Source organism: Epinephelus moara, chromosome 6 (genome assembly GCF_006386435.1).
Source record: "Epinephelus moara isolate mb chromosome 6, YSFRI_EMoa_1.0, whole genome shotgun sequence".
Classification (NCBI taxonomy): Eukaryota; Metazoa; Chordata; class Actinopteri; order Perciformes; family Serranidae; genus Epinephelus; species Epinephelus moara.
This window is the reverse complement of record NC_065511.1, coordinates 28,060,202-28,077,692: the sequence shown is the minus strand read 5'-3', so window position 1 is coordinate 28,077,692 and position 17,491 is coordinate 28,060,202. Positions and strand designations below refer to the sequence as shown.

The window sequence follows — 17,491 nt, the reverse complement described above, 5'->3', positions numbered from 1 at the left end:
GGTAATAAAACACTTCATGTTCTCTGTATTTTATTACCTGTAATCCTTCTTTTGTAAAGTGGGCTCGCTGTACCTGAGTGTCCCCCAAGCCCCAACATGCCCACCTCGTGCTGACAGCTTCAGGCGCTAACTGGTAATTTAAAGCTCTGTGCTATGAAAAAGTACAAATACAGTACATAGAAAATACTCTCTGGTGCATATGATCTTAAGACAGAAAACTCACATATGCACCATTCACGGCTTGAAATATGTGAGTGGGATTGACATGCAAAGAGGCCATATGTGTTGGGGGTTGTGTGTCTGTGGGGGGCGGGTAGGTGGGGTGTCAGTAGTCGACGCTGCATTTCAATATGGATTGAAATGCATGTGTGAAAGAGTTGATGCTAATGATCCGGCAACAACCTGCAAAGTTGTGGTCACTTGGCAGAAAACCTGTGATGTTCAGAAGCAGGAGAATGGCTCAAACAAGTTACCTGCGTAAAAGTAGCCATACCACCATAAAAAAAATAACATTAACTCAAATTACACTTTAGTATCAAGAGCACATATGTCACTTGTGAAATTACAGTTTTACACACTGTTGCTAAATCCATGTCCTTTATATACAGTTGCATAACACTCTGAATCATTCCATCACGCTTAAAAGTTACTCATTCATCTGATAAGTGTAAAAAAAAAAAGTCTTTTTTTAGTTTTCAGTGACGGACTGTAACTACGTACATTTACTAAAGTGGTTTTATTTTTTAGCGTGTGTCCTTGTTATGCATTTTATTTATTTTTCCCCCACTTTGTTGACTGAATTTTCAAGTAGAACAACATTATAGGATTATTGCACTTTTAAATTGTTTGGCAAAAATGGAAAAATAGAACATTAACAGCAGCAAATGAAACAAAAACAGACAAAAAACAAACAAAACATTTAAAACAAGAATTTACAGGTCAGTTAGATCAAAATTTAACAAGACAGGCCTCTTGCATAGACAACAGAAGATGTATTAATCTGGAGGGGCATTTACTCGAGTATTGTACTTGAGTAGATTACACATGTAAGATCACTGTGGTTTAAATGAGTGTTTAATTTTTATGCTATTTCCACTCCCCAAAGGAAACATTGCGCCTTACACCGCACCACGTTGATATTCTTTATTTGGCAGCCTTATAGTGACTTTACAGATTCACACAAATCACGTGCTCCGCTTGAAAATAGTATATAAGCAGTGATGTAATGTAACATAGTACTTAAGTATTTTTTGAGAGTATGCAACTTTACTTGAGTTTTTATATTTCTATCACCTTTAACTTTTACTCAAATGCATTTCCCTAAAGGATCTTCATTGCTTATTGATTGCAAAAAAAGGAGGGAGGGAGGAAAGGAAATGAAGGAATGGAAAAACTGGATTTTGTTTTTTAAATTCTTTAAGTTGTGAAAAAGACCCTTTTTTCCTTGAAGTATAATTTAGGCTCCATTTTAAGTAAAAAGAAGAAATGAACTTCATAATTCTCCAAATTCTGACCGCTTGCTTTTTTATGAACAGCTTTTACTTGTACTTCAACTTTCAGTACTTCACCAGGTATATATATGTAATATATATAATACTGTAAGGCAGGTTTCTCTCTCCTGTCTTACCTATGAACATACCAGTTACTGAATTAACTACCAAAGGAGGTGATGTCAGAGCACAGGCACAGCTCCTCTGTGTAACTTGATCCACTTTAATGTCCCAAAAAGAACGTGGGACAACTGAACATCGACAACAATAGTGGCATCTCACATCTTCCATATATCACTCCGCCAAACTTAATCCTAACTCTCATTACCTGCACGTAAGGTGCGCAATATTAAATAGTTCCAAATTTAATGTAAATGTATCTGTACTTTACAATTAAATAGATTTAATATCTTAGTTTTGATACTTAAGTAGTTAGTACTTTTACTCAAGTAATATTGTAAAAGGTGACTTTAACTTCTACCAAAGCCATTTTCTGGTAAGATAGCTGTATTTTTTACTTTCAATTTTAAGTAGATTTAATGTCATAAAATTAATTTTGGTACTTAAATACAGTAAATATTAGATACATGAATACTTTTACTCAAGTAATATTGTAACATGTGACTTTAACTTCTACCAAAGTCATTTTCTGGTAAAATATCTTTACTTTTATTTCTAATCTTAAGTAGATTTAATTTTATAAAATTAGTTTTGATACTTAAGTACAATAAATATTAGATATATTAGTACTTTTACTCAAGTAATATTGTAAAAGGTGACTTTAACTTCTACCAAAGTCATTTTCTGTTAAAATATCTGTACTTTTACTCAAATGTGTCGTTCAGGTACTTCATCCACCCCTGTAAATAAAGCAGTTCAGGGTTCAGCTCTATGTTGAGTAGCACATCTCATGTATTTTCACCTCTGAGTGGACTAAAGAATAAAGCAGCGCATAAAGTATCCCAAATTACTTCACCAGAACATGTACTTCACTACTTTCTACCTCTGGCAGCAACACATTAAAGTTTCGCTGCTTTTGAAACTTTGTAAATTCCGCTGTGTTAAAAACACAAACACTGAACGTGAAACTTTCACCCTGTCACTCTCGTTGCAGCCTGATTGCTCAATCGCCCGCTCACACAATGCAATGGAAATGCAAATCTGTGAGAACTTCGGACGTGGTGTTGGTGCTGGCAGGTTGCGTGGAGGCAAACAGGAATCCGTGCGGACAAATCATCATCACCACGTGAACGCGCGCCTCCTCCCCGCCTCGCGCCACACGCGCAGCAGCAGCAGCAGCAGTAGTCTCCTGCCACTGTATAAAAGCCGTCAGTCACCGTCCAGGGAGCACGGAGGAAGCTCAAGCTCACAGGTGAGTGGAAGGAGCGCACCGAGACCTCGTGGCTTCTTATTAAATACGACTTTATGCAAAAGCTGCTTTCTGTTAAGGTTGTCTTTTCTGTTTAATGCTCAGATAGAGGCTGTGTTTATTTACATCTGTTAAAACTTTGACTGAATTGCTTTCTATGAAACATTTTCTTGTAGTTAGATGGAGTTAAAAATCCATCTCTGCTGCATATACTTGCATTGTTGTTGATTGCTCACATTTCTCCTCCTTTAATCCACAGGTGTATCTGTCCAACAATCATGCAGGCTGTTGCTTTGATCCTCGCTTTGGCAGTCATCACAGGTAAGTGCACTACTGATAGAAGACTAACATTAACTATTTTTATCAAATCTGATGTCTAACCACTTCACATGTTCCCACAATAGGCTGCAATGCCCGTGCTGTGCGCCAGGCTGATGCCACCCCAAGCTGGGAGGACAGCGTAAACCGCTTCTGGCAGTATGTGGCTGACCTGAATGACAAAGCCGAGGGAGCTGTGAAAGACCTCAAGGCCTCTCAGCTCAGCAGGGAGCTAGAGTAAGTGAACTTCATCATCCTCTTGTCAACTTTTCAGTGAGCTTTACTTCCACGTCTTCTCTTTCCTAGTTTATACATTTGTCTGTGATTTCCAAATCTTGTCCTCCCTGACCTCTCGGTATGCTTACATTTGTCCTCATGTCTGATCATCTTGTTTTCCTGCTTCCAGCACTCTGATCACTGACAGCATGGCAGAGCTGACAACATACAGAGATGAACTCCAGACCAAGCTGGCCCCCTACACTGATGCCTCCACCGGCCAGCTGTCTCAGGACCTGCAGCTCCTGGCCAACAGGCTCCAGAAGGACATGGTCGACGCCAAGGAGCGCAGCACCGAGTATCTGGGTGAGCTCAAGACCATGGTGGAGCAGAACAGTGACGACGTCCACGGCCGCATCACCACCTACTCCAACAAGCTGAAGAAGCGCCTGAACAAGGACACCGAGGAGATCCGCAAGTAAGTTTTGCGGAGGCTTGTGCACTTTTAACTCTTTCTTGTCTTTGTTAATATGAACTCTAAATGTCTTTTTCTTCTACCCCCCTCACCTCAGCACTGTGGCCACCTACCTGGGTGAGCTCCAGTCCCGCACCACCCAGAACCTGGATGCCGTGAGGGAACAGGTTGAGCCCTACGTCCAGCAGGCCAGTGACACCGCCAACCAGAAGCTGAGTGACATTTCAACCCTGCTCATGACCCAGGCTGAGGGCTTGGGCAAGCAGCTGGAAGACCAGGCTGAGGGCATCAAGACCCAGCTGGAGGCCACCGCCCAGGACCTGCGCACCTCCCTGGAAGGCAAGATCGACGAGCTGACACAGATGCTCTCCCCCTACGCCACTCAGCTCCGTGAGCAGATTGAGAACGTCATGGATAAGGTCAAGGAGACCACCACTTCTTAAAGACAGACTCTGATTTCTTATCACCCTGGCAAAGAGGGGGGAAGAGGGGGTGTTGAGAGTTACTGATGATATCTTCAGTGGGGTGCTTTTTTGTTAAGGATAAGAGGGTTGATGAGCTGAAGGAGGGAGGATGAGGTGTATCTTTTACAGAGCAGTCAGCAGCTAAGCGTCTGTTGGGTTCTTCTGCACAGTCACCCTCTCTTCTCTTATCAACTCCCTTCATCACTGAACACAGGCACCCCAGTCAATAACAGCCTTTAATACACAAACAGGAGACAATTATTTGTAATATGCTTCGCTTTTCTACTTTTAATCAACTGTTCTAGCTGCCTTCCCCCCCAAAACGTTTTGTATTGAATTTTCTACATTTTGTTTGGTTGTAAATATAACTGCTGAGCCTCATAGGCAGGGATCCAAGCCCATATCATCCCTAAATGCACCAAACACAAGTGTCTTTCATTTCAATAAATGCACTGAATAATGCTGACGATCAAATGATACATACAGTAACGTGTGTGTTTTTTATTTCTAAAGGTGAACCACTAAAATGCCCTTCTGTATTGTTTGCATTTCATGTTGTGCTTCGCAGAGAAGTGGAATGTAAAATGGCTCCATGCATTTCTGACAAGTGTAATGCTGCCTGTCTGTTCTTCAGTCTCTCATGAGTCACATGTCATATGCCCACCATGCTGCTCACTGTAAGTACACTGTCGGTGCGCTGAACAGTGCTGAGTGAATAAAAAAACCTAGAAAAAGACGCTCTGCTTCCGCTGCTTGTTTTTCCTCTGATCAAACATTAAAGAGTGATCTATTATTTAGGGTGAGGTTCAGTTACACTTACAAGTCTTCACAAAGCTAATTCTGGTCCAGTGGTGTATGTTTAGCCTCAAAAGCAGTTTGAATATGTCTAAAATAATCTCAAGAAGAATTGCAGTCTTAAAGGCACTACATGTGCTATTACTATATCTTGAGCAGCCTATGATAGAGTTAAATCAATACACATTACATTTATCACTTGTTGGATATAATGTCAGGGGCTAGTTATATAAAGCATGTACCTGAAGCACTTATACACCTCCTAATGCACACACACATGATCACAGAGGCCCATGCCTTCTTTGTTTCATCCAGTCTTAACTTTTGTGACAGGAGCAATGAATCTAGCTCTCTGTACCTGTACTCCACCCAAAGTTTCGGTCCGCTCTCCCCATACAGACAACCCCCCCACAATTTCTCAGCCTGCTATTTCTAGCCCAGACTTGTAAAGATGTGTTCCCAGATTCCTTTCTCTTGATCCCTGCAGGCTTTTAGGAACACGCTGTGCCCTTCACTGAATTCTCATTACGGGGACACTATCATTTCCACCTTTATCTCGGCTCAGATCACATTATAAGCCTTGCATCAGAGCGTTTACAAACACACAGATGTGCTCAGACACGCCAATAAGATAGTCCTACAAGCACAGATAGGGTTTTCAGACAGTGTGCCCACATGCACGTTTAAGTTTGTAAGCATGTGCATCCTGGTGGCCTCGAGGTTAAGATGCATATCATTAAACTGCAGTGTTAGTTTCTGGAAGGAGTTTGCTGTCTGTCTTCCAACTGTCAGCTATTGAATAAAGGCAAAGTGCCAAAAAAGGATATGTTTTCTGACAGGTCTTACAACCATTAAAGGAAAACTTCACCCACATAATGAGCCTTTTTTTTTTTATATCAGTAAGGCCCAATCCCAATACCCCCCCTTGTCCACTACCCCATAGCCCTTGGCCCTACCTCTAGCCCTTGCCCATTACCTTGGGGTAGTGGGCAAGGGCCTTGAAATGAAGCGACGAGGGGTAGTGGTTGAAATCACGTATACGTAACTATTTGAAACAGGAAGCTGTGAGCCATCTACATTTCCAACCGGCATCTACAATAGGGTCTCCAGGTGAGTCCATCCTACCGATTGCGTTTGCTGTATTCATCATGCTTTGTTTGATGAATCACAGACGGTGAAATGACATGTACAACAGGGGACTTCTGCTAGCTAGCTAGCTAGCTAGCTAACCAGCTAACATTACGAGCGCTGGTGTGCTATCATAATGTGAAAAATCTGACAATTTTGCAGAACAGGACAGATGACAGATGCCAGATAGTGCGAGCTAGCTAGCTAGCTAACAAGCAACCTGACGACGATGAGGTTAGCTAGCTGGCTAGCTTTCTGTCAACTCCAATCCTGACTAGCAATAAAAAATTGGTATACCGTTCTCTACACAAATACAGTTATTCGAAAACGTTTTCACAAAAGTTCCATGTTTATTTGCGAAATTATACGTACATGTATGAACTTTTTTCCCCGTCTCTTGCTCGGTGGTAGCCATGGCAACGTCTACCCCTCGCTGGCAAGTCAGCATCTGTAATCCCTCGCTCCGAAGAGCTAGTTTCATATCCACTACCCCTCGTTATGCCCCCTACCTCTAGACGCAAAAAGGAATTGGGACACCCCTACCCCTCGCGGGAATGCGCAAATCTAGGGGTAGGGCCAAGGGTTAGGGCTAAGGGGGGTATTGGGACGGGCCCTTAGTCATGGTGTGCTACTGTAAATTCATACAGAAAAGTTGAATTCAAAGTATGATGAACGATTTATTACATAACATTATTAAGTACCAACAGTGAAACTATATAAAAACATCTGTTCACAAACTCTCACACAGCTCGTGCAGTCTAACCCAAGTCTCATTTATCCAGTCGTATGCTCAGTGCTTCCCAAACACATGCATTATCACTACAAAAACCCTTTTACTGGAGTCTGGCTGTGAAGAGAGCATAAATAAGTTTCCCTTTCAGTCGAGTCTTAAGTAATAAGGTTGGAAAATTCATGTGTTTGGGAAGTACTGAGAAAACAAGTGGATAAATGGGACTTGGACTTCTCCATGAATGCAAGGTTACACAGCATGACTAAGTGACACACAAATGGTCATGTTGTGTGTGAAGCATTCCTTGAAGAAACAAATCTGTCCCCAATCGGAAACCTTCCCACACAATAGTGACTGCAAGGGATGTAAATCCAAAAGAGATTTTAGGCCTGCAACACGTCTGAACGTGCATGAGAGGAAAAAGATGGCTATGATTGTCCTAAACTCAGATCACTCACTTGTCCAATAAAAAAAAAGTTATGCTTATGAGACCCAGCAGGATTTTTCCTTTGAAGTGCAGAGCAGAGGCCAGCAGAGGACACCATTTGTCCCTTGATCATATCCTCTCCTCTCCTCTGACCCCTCCGCTTGAATCCATGCCGCACCAAGATGCAGCTGTGTTTTCGTTTTTGGGAGATAAAGTAAACTATATTCGCCTCATAAAGAAACACAAACCTTGTGAGTTTCAAAAGCAGAACACACATACTTTTCCAGGGATTTTAATCAAGGAGCTAGTGACGGCTTAAAAGTCTCTCTGAGGTGTGTAAAATTAAGATACAAGTATGAAATAAGAATTCATGACAACTTGAGAATTAGTCTAATAAAACTGATACTTGCATGTCATGATAGTGAGTTTGAGCTGGGCTGTTACTGTGGCCTGAGGGTCTGCTACTGAACATCCATAGATTGAATCGGACTGGAGGCCTTTGTTGGATATCAGCCGTCTCTCTCTGTCCTCACATTTCCTGCTAAACTACCTACTGTATGATATCAAAATTAAAGGCAAATGCCCCCAAATAATCTTATGTAACATGTATATGTTAAGTTAGTTGCACATTGGTCTCTGAAGTCAATCATTTATTAATATAAGCTTCTCTCCTTTACAAAACAACCTCATCGTGTCGCAAGAAAACATGTTTACCCTTTCTATCTGTGTTAAAGGGCATTGCATGTAAAGTGAAAGAATGACTAACACCATGACTATGTGTTTGTGCCTTATGATATCACTCCTGTCAGGAACCTGTGTTTATTTAGAAACAGACAAGTGAAACTCCTACATTAAACTGTCTGTTGTTGCAAGGAGCAGTCATGGATGGTAAAAACAGGAAAACCACAAGCATCCTGCCAGATCAGCACTTCTGCTCCGTCTGCTCCTATAGGGTGTCTGCACTCTGAGTACTGCCCAGCAACTAATAAAAAAAAAAAGTCCCAGCAAACTCGCAGGTGCTAGCTAGCCCATGACTGCAAGTAACCCTCCCAAAAACACCCCATGCAGAGATTTTACCTCCTATTACACCCCCCCTCTCTTCTTTCCATCCTTTCCTTCCCCTTCAGAGCTGGCACACAAAATCAGTCACCACAGGAGCCCTCGGCCAAACACAAAAACAGCCTCTTTGTAAGCTTGTTATTGCAAATTGGGAGCACGCAAGACGTGCACTTTCACGCCGTGTGCCTCCTACAATTATTCAAGAGAAGCTCATATGCACGCAAGCACAAGCTCATACATAAACTCACTGGCCACTTCATGACAAAAGAGATGGAGATTTAGCCTTTCAGAGGTAATGTGTGGGTGTTGAGGCATGTGAAGGCGCATTTAACTCAATTGTGGGCTATTCATCATAGTGTTAGCACCTTATAGGCTGAGTCATCAGCAACAAATGGGCATTTGGCCCTTTGTAGCAGACCACTCGGTGTGAAAACAGATATGTTAAGCAGTGATGAAGCCTTCAGACCATCAGACACAGACTTCCTGGCGCTAACTCAGGTCACACTTGTAATGAGGGGTTACTGCAGTTCATCTGACTGTACTGTTTTTCTGTTGCATGCTAACTTACAAGATGGACCATGGGGCATTGTCTGACCTGCTTCCCTTTAAAAAAGGGAAGCTCTGGATAAAAGAGAACTTTGAATGAGACAATGGGATTCTTAGAAGAACAGCAAAGGGACAAAGTACAGCAACACAGGATAGCAGTCTGCTTCAGAGTGAAGACTATCACCTCTGCCCCATTAACTAAATACATTCAATATATTCAATAAGGCCAGGGTGTAAAGTAACTACATGCTGTGGCCTACATTTCCAGGTACTTGTACTTTACTTGAGTATTTCCATTGTATGCTAATTTATGCTTCTAGTCCACAACATATCAGATGGATTTATTGAACTTATACTACATAGCTACCAGTTAATTTTCTAATGAATATTTTACAAACCAGAGTACCATCATCTTACTGCATAGTCACAGATTCATTCATAATTCAATTGAATTTAGCTCCACTTTGATCAAATCAATATTTGGTATTGCTTGCTTGTAGTTATTGCATCTATAATAATGATACTTAAACCTCCAATCAGAATCAGCTTTATCGGGCGAGTATGTGTACACATACAAGGAATATTTTTCAGTAAGCAGAGTAGACATACAGCTATAAACAAGGACAACAAGCTATTACTAATGTCATGGAAAGGAACAACAGTGCCAACCTACAATATGTGGCTACGTGACCTAACCAGCACGCTACATTTGGAAAGGATACGATGCGTCTTGAAGGGCAGACTCTCACAATACACAGCAATCTGGCATCGTCTCATATCACACCTCGCACAAAGTACAGTTCCTGAGTTGTAACCCACTTCTCTGCAATATTCTATTCTGATTATGACTCTATGAGTGAGGCAACAGTGAAGGATAAGGGAATAGAAAGGGTTAAAGAAGTCCTGTATCTAGACTCCCCTTCATTTCCCCACATTTCCCCAACATGTATGCACTAACTAAACAGCTAACTACTCGCTGGTGTCCTTTTACAGATCCACATCCGAGAGCATCCTCTCATGCTGTATTTCTGTGTGGTTTGCTGGGTGTTCTGGTGCAGACACAAAGGCTCTTCAGAGAATCATCAAGACAGCAGAGAAGGTCGTTGGTTGTCCCCTTCATCTCTCTGTCAGTCACTGCAAACTGCCGCACTCTCAAGAGCCAATAACATCATTAAGGACAATACACATCCCAGCCACCACCTTTTCGAACCGTTAGCCTCTGGTCCATAGAATCCAGAACCACCAGATTTATTGATAGCTTAATAATTTCACTAAACAAACATAGTTAAACAAATGCAGTCCACTCACTGCACTTTATCGCATTATTGCTCTTTTGTGTTGTATTTATTGTATTTATATGTTGTATTGTATGCACCATGGTGGAGTAGCACTCCTGATTTTGTTGTATTGTAAAGTACAATGACAATAAAGGCATTCAATTCAGTTCAGTTCAACTAACATTAGGTCACATGGGTAGACAAAAACCTGGTTTCATATATCCAAAAAACTTCTATAAAAATGAACTGCTTGGCAACCAGACCAGGAATCTAAGCTCCTGTTTATATTCAAATCCGAAAACGGTAATCTTTAGTCGCGTTGCGGCTGATCGTTTACACGACAGCGGCGTTTCGGGTGCCTGAAAACGTAACGTTTTGAAAACGGGTTCCAGAGTGCAATCTTCTGGAAACATTACCGCCTCCGCTGTCATGTAAACTTGCAATATGCAATTCCTCTGAAAACGGAGACTTTTCGCACATGCGCGTTACAGTTCCAGTCACTAGGCATGCGCGAGAAAGTCGACCATCACAACAACAATGCTGAGCTCTGTTTGTGCTGCTCACCCTGTTGAATTTATCAACGCTTCTCCAGCAAAGTGTAGATTTACTGTAGCAACTCAATGTCATTGTCCGTCCAGACAAACATTCGTGCGGTTGCCATTTTGTGTGTTTATACATCGCCACTCTGTAGAAGGAAGCGCATGTGCACAGGCACCTGTTATGTCATTACAAAGTCACACTGCCAGCTACTGGCCTGGCATGTATACTACAGCGTTTTGGTCATTTTTGAGGATCAGTGTGCAAATTGTTGATTGTTATCAAAACGTTGTCGTTTGAACTGGAAATTTTTTCAAACAATTGCGTTTTCAGTAGATTGTTTTCGTGTAAACAGGCCGAAATGAGACAGGTGTTTATTGGTCAAAATGTGTAGTCACATCGGGCTAGTACAAGGGACTGGGCCTTTAATTGGGACTAGGCTTTTAATTGACGTTTTACAATGTGCATCATTCTCACAAACCTACAGCTTCAGGCCCAGGACACTCAAATCTGGCTCCGAAGCAGTCCAGTTGCTTTATATAAAACATCTTGATTAGCCATGACCAATAAATGTAAGGCTATCTGAGTTCATGCTTGGCTGGCCAACACTTCAGGTCCAAAGGAGCTTCCAAATAGCTCAGGTCCATTGGTAATAATGTTATCAGTGCTGAACTATGTTCCTCCTGCATCACATCTCACCATATCTATTGACACCATCACAGCTGACAGATAAACTCTGATCACATCACTGTTTTATGTTACACTAAATATGCAACAGGGACACATTTCTGATAATAAAATCACCCATCTGCTGGTCTCTATTCACACCCATGAGTAGAGACTGCACACAGTGGTGGTGGTTGATGACTTTAACCAGATTCCCCTCATCAGCGTGCTGCATATAATCTCACCGCATTATGTAATTAGGCACCGCGCTGATTTGCTCAGTGGCGTCTTTATCATAATCATTATCTTTTAATGCAATAACATCGGCACTGGTAGTGCTGGTCAATAAAGGGGGCAGTGACACCTCAAGGTCTCCACGTGTACATGTTGACTGAAGTCTGGTGTTGTGCGTCACCCTCCATGCACCGAGCGCGCTTTATAAAGAGGAACACACACAGGCGCTCCAACACACTCGATTGTTTTCCTCCTCTGAGACGGACAGCAGGTATGTCTGGCAATTTCATTTGCATCACACCTACAGCTGCAACAAAATAATCTTAACTTCAGAAAAGCTTGAAGACAAATTAGAGTTTGTGTTTGTCCAAAAGTTTGGCTCTGATGTTACTTATTTCTGCGTGTTAGAAGGCGTTAATACGGTTAAAACGCAATGAGAAAAAGCAACCACAAAGATATTAGGCTTTTAGTTGTTGGTCATACATTTATAACGGGCGGGCTCGACGCAAAGGGCGCTGTCCAGTGGCTGTGGTGCTGACGCACGAGGGCGCTATTTAAAAAAAAAAAAGAAAAAAAGAAAAAGTGAAACCCTTTTGATCCTTGTGTCATGACCCTTGTGTCTGTCCTCCCTCCTCAGAGAGCCACAGCCAAGATGAGACTGTACCTTGCAATTGCCGTGCTGATGCTGGCTTTGGTTGCATACACAGGTAGGTCTTGTGTTAGATAAGCCCTTAAAATAACACGTTTTTGTTATTTTATTTCTTCCTTCTCGTTGTGTAACTGTGTCTCTGTCTGTGGCTCTCACCTGCAGAGGCCCAGGAGGACACCATCGAGCAGAAGTTCGCCAAGTTTACCGAGCAGGTGTCTCAGGTGGGCGAAAAACTGGGTGAACAGTTCAAGACCAGCTATGATGATTTCCAAACCAGCGAATTTGTAGTCAGTTCACGGTAAGCGCGCCCACACACACACACACACACACACACACACACACACACACACACAGGTATGCACGTGCACACATTGATTCTGTGATAACGCAATTTTTGTCCCTTTCCTCATTAGGGCCCGTCTCAATGAGTTTATTGAGTGGGTGAAGACAAGAACTCAATGACTCAGACAGTAAACAGGTCCCAGTCTCAAGCTTACAACCTGCCGTCTGACCGCTGACCTCTTCACACAAGTCAACGCTCTGCTCACCACAGAAAATGGTTGTGTTGCCTCTCTGTCAGTGTTTTTTGTAGATTAATTTAAATGTAATCTTTTTGGAGGAAACAATGTGAAAAAGTGCAATAAAGACATCAAAAGAAAACATTTTATTATTATTATTTATATATCCATTTTTCTCACTGGAAATAATATAAGAATGAAGTGTATTGAATAAAAAAAGTAAACAAACACACAAACAGTTCTGGTGTATAACAGTATGGCCTCCATATTTTATACAGATCACTGCAAATCTTTTCATTCCTAACTGATTAAAAAAAATAACTGGCGGGTTGACACTCACTTATTTTTAGACTTAGACTTAACCTAAATGTTCTTTGAAATTTCATAAAACAATGGATAATGTATGCAAGAAACTGGGATGGACATAGCCAATTTACAGATTTATTTGTTTATTTCAAATATTACTTTTTACAGCCAGCAAAATAAAACTTAAATTAATATTTACAGGATATTTATCAGATATTGTGGGGGAAATCAGTGGTGCCCTAAAAGAGGAAAGATATGGCCATCCAGATTACTATTTTAAAGAGGCTGTGGTGCAATCATTTTAAAGCAGTTGCAAAGGTAGTGGTACCTTGTGAAACTTGACAAAGTGAGCAGTACCACTGGTACCAACCATATTGGCATAACTTGACAGAGGCTACATTTTGGCAAGAGAACAACTGGCATGACTATTTTCTAAGTGGTTCTTTGAACTCTCACCTCAGGATGTGTGATTGAAACTGGGCTCTAAGGGTACCCACGAGTCTCCCCTAAACTTGATAAGGCTTGTTCCCAGTAAATGTTTGTTTCCTGTAATTACAGTATTTAAATGAAGTAAAAATGCTGTGATTAAATTGCCACATAATTAAACCACAGAGTAAACAGGTCCCCATCTTCAGCCTACAACCTGCCCTCTGACTGCTGACCTCTTCACATGACTCATTGCTCTGCTCACCACACCAAATGGTTATGTTGCCTCTCTGTCAAGAGATGATTGTTTTTGCGACATAATTTGAATTTATACCATGGTCTGGGTGAATACTTGATTCTGATTGGTTGCAGGGTGTCCGTTAAAACCTGACAATGGACAGCCTCCAAGTACTCCCAGTAAAACTGTCTGTTAACCATTCTAAGTTAATACGCTACCTATGTAATAGTATGAGTAACCATAGCAACAGAGATGAAGGTAGTCGAAACCTCTGTGTACAATTCATATGCAACACTAAGTGTAATCTTCCGTGCTTCATCACAGGATGGAGACTTAACACACAAGCTGCAAGAAAAACACACGCCCTCTGAACTTACTGATACTTTGTGCGCATCTGCGACCATCTCACAAACCATTAGCCATTCAGCTCGCTACTTCAGGCTTTTTATGACAGCAACGTATCATTTGTACGTGAAATTCCAACACATTCTCACTCCGACCTCGTCACATATTGACGTTTGGTTTTCCATGTCCACTTATGATGTACGAGGTACCCTGGGTGTGTTGGTTATTGACATTCTGGGACGCCGTGTCAAGTTCTGTCTGTTTCATGCACTGTCCTGGTTGGGTTTAGGCAACAAAAACATGTGGTTAGGTTTAGGAAAAAGAGCAGGGTTTGGCTGTAGAATCTAACAGGACACAAACACAACTCTCCCGGGTGAAAGTCCTGGTTTGTTGGACCCGTACACTGCCCTTCCCGCCTGCCGCACCTGGACTTTCACCACATTAACTTTCGTCTTTGTCCCGCCATGTTTCCCCCTGATGCTGCCTATCCTTTATTTTTCCTATCCTTTATTTTTCCTTTGGAAAATGACCATGGTATAAAACAGGATCGTACACTTTGAGGTGTCCATAATAAAGAATTCATGGCCTTTGAGGAGCCACCTGTCCTCTGCTGCGTATTGGACAGTGCACATCAGCCATTTATTCCAGGTAATAAACACCTTGTCTGGCATAATCTTTCTGAAGAAACAATGTGAAAAAAGTGCAATAAAAACATCAATAAACAAAAGTTAAAAGATATAAATCCTGTGTTAACATCGGTATCATCAGTGAGTGTACTGGATGAATAATAAATGAACAGGACAGGACTTAACAAGGCTGGTTCCTAGAAAGTGTTTTTTCCCTTATAATCAGTGTACTTCTATTCTATTCTATTTGAAGAACAGTGAATCATATAACATGTAAAGATGAGCCCGGTCTCACTGAGAAGTCATCGAAATCTGGCACTTGGGCAATGACTTGCAGCGTCAGACACCGATGAAAAAGCCGTCCTTTAACGTCGGCATGATACGCAGCTGGTCGCCGTTATGGTTTAATGGCGTCCAGCGGCATCAGGGGGAAACATGGCGGGACAAGGACGAAAGTTAAGGTGGCAAATGTCCGGGTCACCCTTCACTCGTGAGAACGGTGTTCACCTCCCATAAGATTCTACAGCCAAACCCTATTCTTTTTTCTTAAACCTAACCACGTGTTTTGTTGAACGAAAAAAAACGTCAATTCACAGTGTTGTATCGACGTAGTGTGTTTATTTTGAAAGAGACTGTATATAAATGTTAAGTTTCCTGTGAAAACGTGTATCTTGAAAGAAGACAATGCATGTAACAGGCAGAACTTGACGCAGTGCCCCAGAACATCAACAACCAACGCACCCAGGGTACCTTGCATTGCAACTCAAAATGTTTACTGTACCATTGTAAGCCTATGCACATCAGATGATTAGTAATATTATCTGTAAAATGAAACAATAAAGTCTATCAACATGGAATTCCTTAACTCTTTTCAGTGACCCCATCTGGCCACCCCTGTTTAAATGTTCTTTAGGGCGCCACAGGCTGGAATATTAGCAGATTAAAAGAGGCCTTTGTTCATCTCAGACATATTTTAAAGGTTGCAGTTCATTATTTAAATATGTCCCTTAATGCAATCAGAGGACAATCATTGTTATATTAAACCCAGGTGCATCTGCGTTTCATCGCACCAAAAACCTGACAATGACAATAAAGTCCCATTTTAGCAAGATTTTTTTCTGTTTTTTTTTGTGTGCTTAAAAGCAGACCTGTAAGATATTACTGTCTTGTTGAAAAACTACTGCGAAGTCGTAGAGCTGCTGTGAAACTGCGCCTTCTTAGGGCAGCAAAAAAGTTTATCAATGGAGATACTTGCACACCGATGCAACTGGGCTGGATAGCCACATAAAAAGTTTACAGGCTGAGATCAATGCAAAAAAAAAAAAATCTATTTATTTAGGACTGCCGTGCATAAAAAAAGGGCGCACAAAGTGCACTGATGACAGTCAAGGACTGAAATGTTTGCTACTGTTTTTAATCACTTTTTATTATTTTTGCACTTTGAGCACCCTTCCTTTTGTACACAGATATTCTAAATAAATAGACAATTTTTGCAATGATCTCAGCCTGTTAACCTTTTTTGTGGCTGTCCATCTCAGTGGTATCGGTGTGCAGGTATCTCCTCTGCCGTCCTAACTAAAGTTCTTTTGATGCTGTATTTCTTACCACCAACTTCTGAACATCAAAAAACAAGTCTTCCCTGACTGAAATAAACAACCAACCACTGGCTGATCACAATGTGATTAAATGAATTTACGGAACTTTAACCAAGTGATTAATTTAGACTATGAATGGGCAGTTAAGATGATCACGCTACCAAAGAATAGCCAGCAGTATCTGGCAGGTAACAGTTAATTTGTGTCAATAGCTGGTACCAAAGGGCAAGTGCCAACACGGCTGCTTTCCTGACAATTTCACAACTCCCGGGCTAAAGTCACTGTTTATGCTAGGTTAATAATCCACCAGTCATCCGAGTTCGTTGAAATTTGTTACCATGAAGAGAACAGAGTGACAGTGGGCAGCAGATGGGGTGCAGAGGTCACAGATTAGGATAATATTGCATCAGATGACATTAACTTTAAATCACTTTCACTTCAAATGGTTTATGATGCCAAGTAAACCGCTACTTCTTGGTTAGTCACTGAGCATATCCTTTTCAGACTTTTCTAATTACAGAATATAATCAAGTCAAGTCTATTTTATTTACCTCAATATTACACTCTTTCCTCAAGGGAATTTACAATCTGTACAGATTATGATACCCTCTGTCCTTAAACCCTCTTTCCAGATAAGGAAAACTCCCTTTATAATGTGCATGTTTGGAAAAAATTCTGGTTTCACTGTTTCATTCGGTGGAAAAAATACTTCCCAGTGTGGCAAACTAAAAGCACCATGACCCTAAAACCAAAGATGTTTTGTCTTGTATGTGAATAAACTGAGGGAACACTAAAATCAAACATCAGATCTTGATCATTCAAGCTGAATTTTTTTTACTGATGTACATTGTATAATTTGTTGAGAACAAAATGATGTAACAACGGTCAGTGGAAACCAAAATCATCAACCCATTGAAGACTGGATTCAAAATCACTCCGAAAATCAAAGTAAAAAATTTAAATCACAGCCTGATCTAACCTGTGTGAATTTTATCACAGCAACTCATAATGTGACTCAGTAGTGTCTGCACACCCAACAACGTCTGGGCATACTCCT

At 41.2% G+C, this 17,491-nt stretch overlaps 2 protein-coding genes across 2 annotated transcripts; both read left to right on the top strand.

Moving 5' to 3' along the window:
* Window positions 1-2,766: 2,766 nt before the first annotated feature.
* Window positions 2,767-5,068, top strand: apoeb (apolipoprotein Eb). The gene is made up of 5 exons (XM_050046594.1): window positions 2,767-2,862; window positions 3,119-3,180; window positions 3,264-3,414; window positions 3,584-3,871; window positions 3,966-5,068. Exons 2-5 carry the CDS (start codon window positions 3,138-3,140, stop codon window positions 4,309-4,311), a joined length of 828 nt encoding a protein of 275 aa, XP_049902551.1. The 5' UTR covers window positions 2,767-2,862; window positions 3,119-3,137; the 3' UTR covers window positions 4,312-5,068.
* Window positions 5,069-11,875: 6,807 nt separating this feature from the next.
* apoc1 (apolipoprotein C-I) lies at window positions 11,876-13,040 on the top strand. Its single transcript, XM_050046600.1, has 4 exons — window positions 11,876-12,002; window positions 12,369-12,438; window positions 12,543-12,678; window positions 12,794-13,040. The coding sequence occupies exons 2-4, from the start codon at window positions 12,384-12,386 to the stop codon at window positions 12,840-12,842; spliced, it is 240 nt and encodes a 79-aa protein (XP_049902557.1). The 5' UTR covers window positions 11,876-12,002; window positions 12,369-12,383; the 3' UTR covers window positions 12,843-13,040.
* The last annotated feature ends 4,451 nt before the right edge of the window (window positions 13,041-17,491 follow it).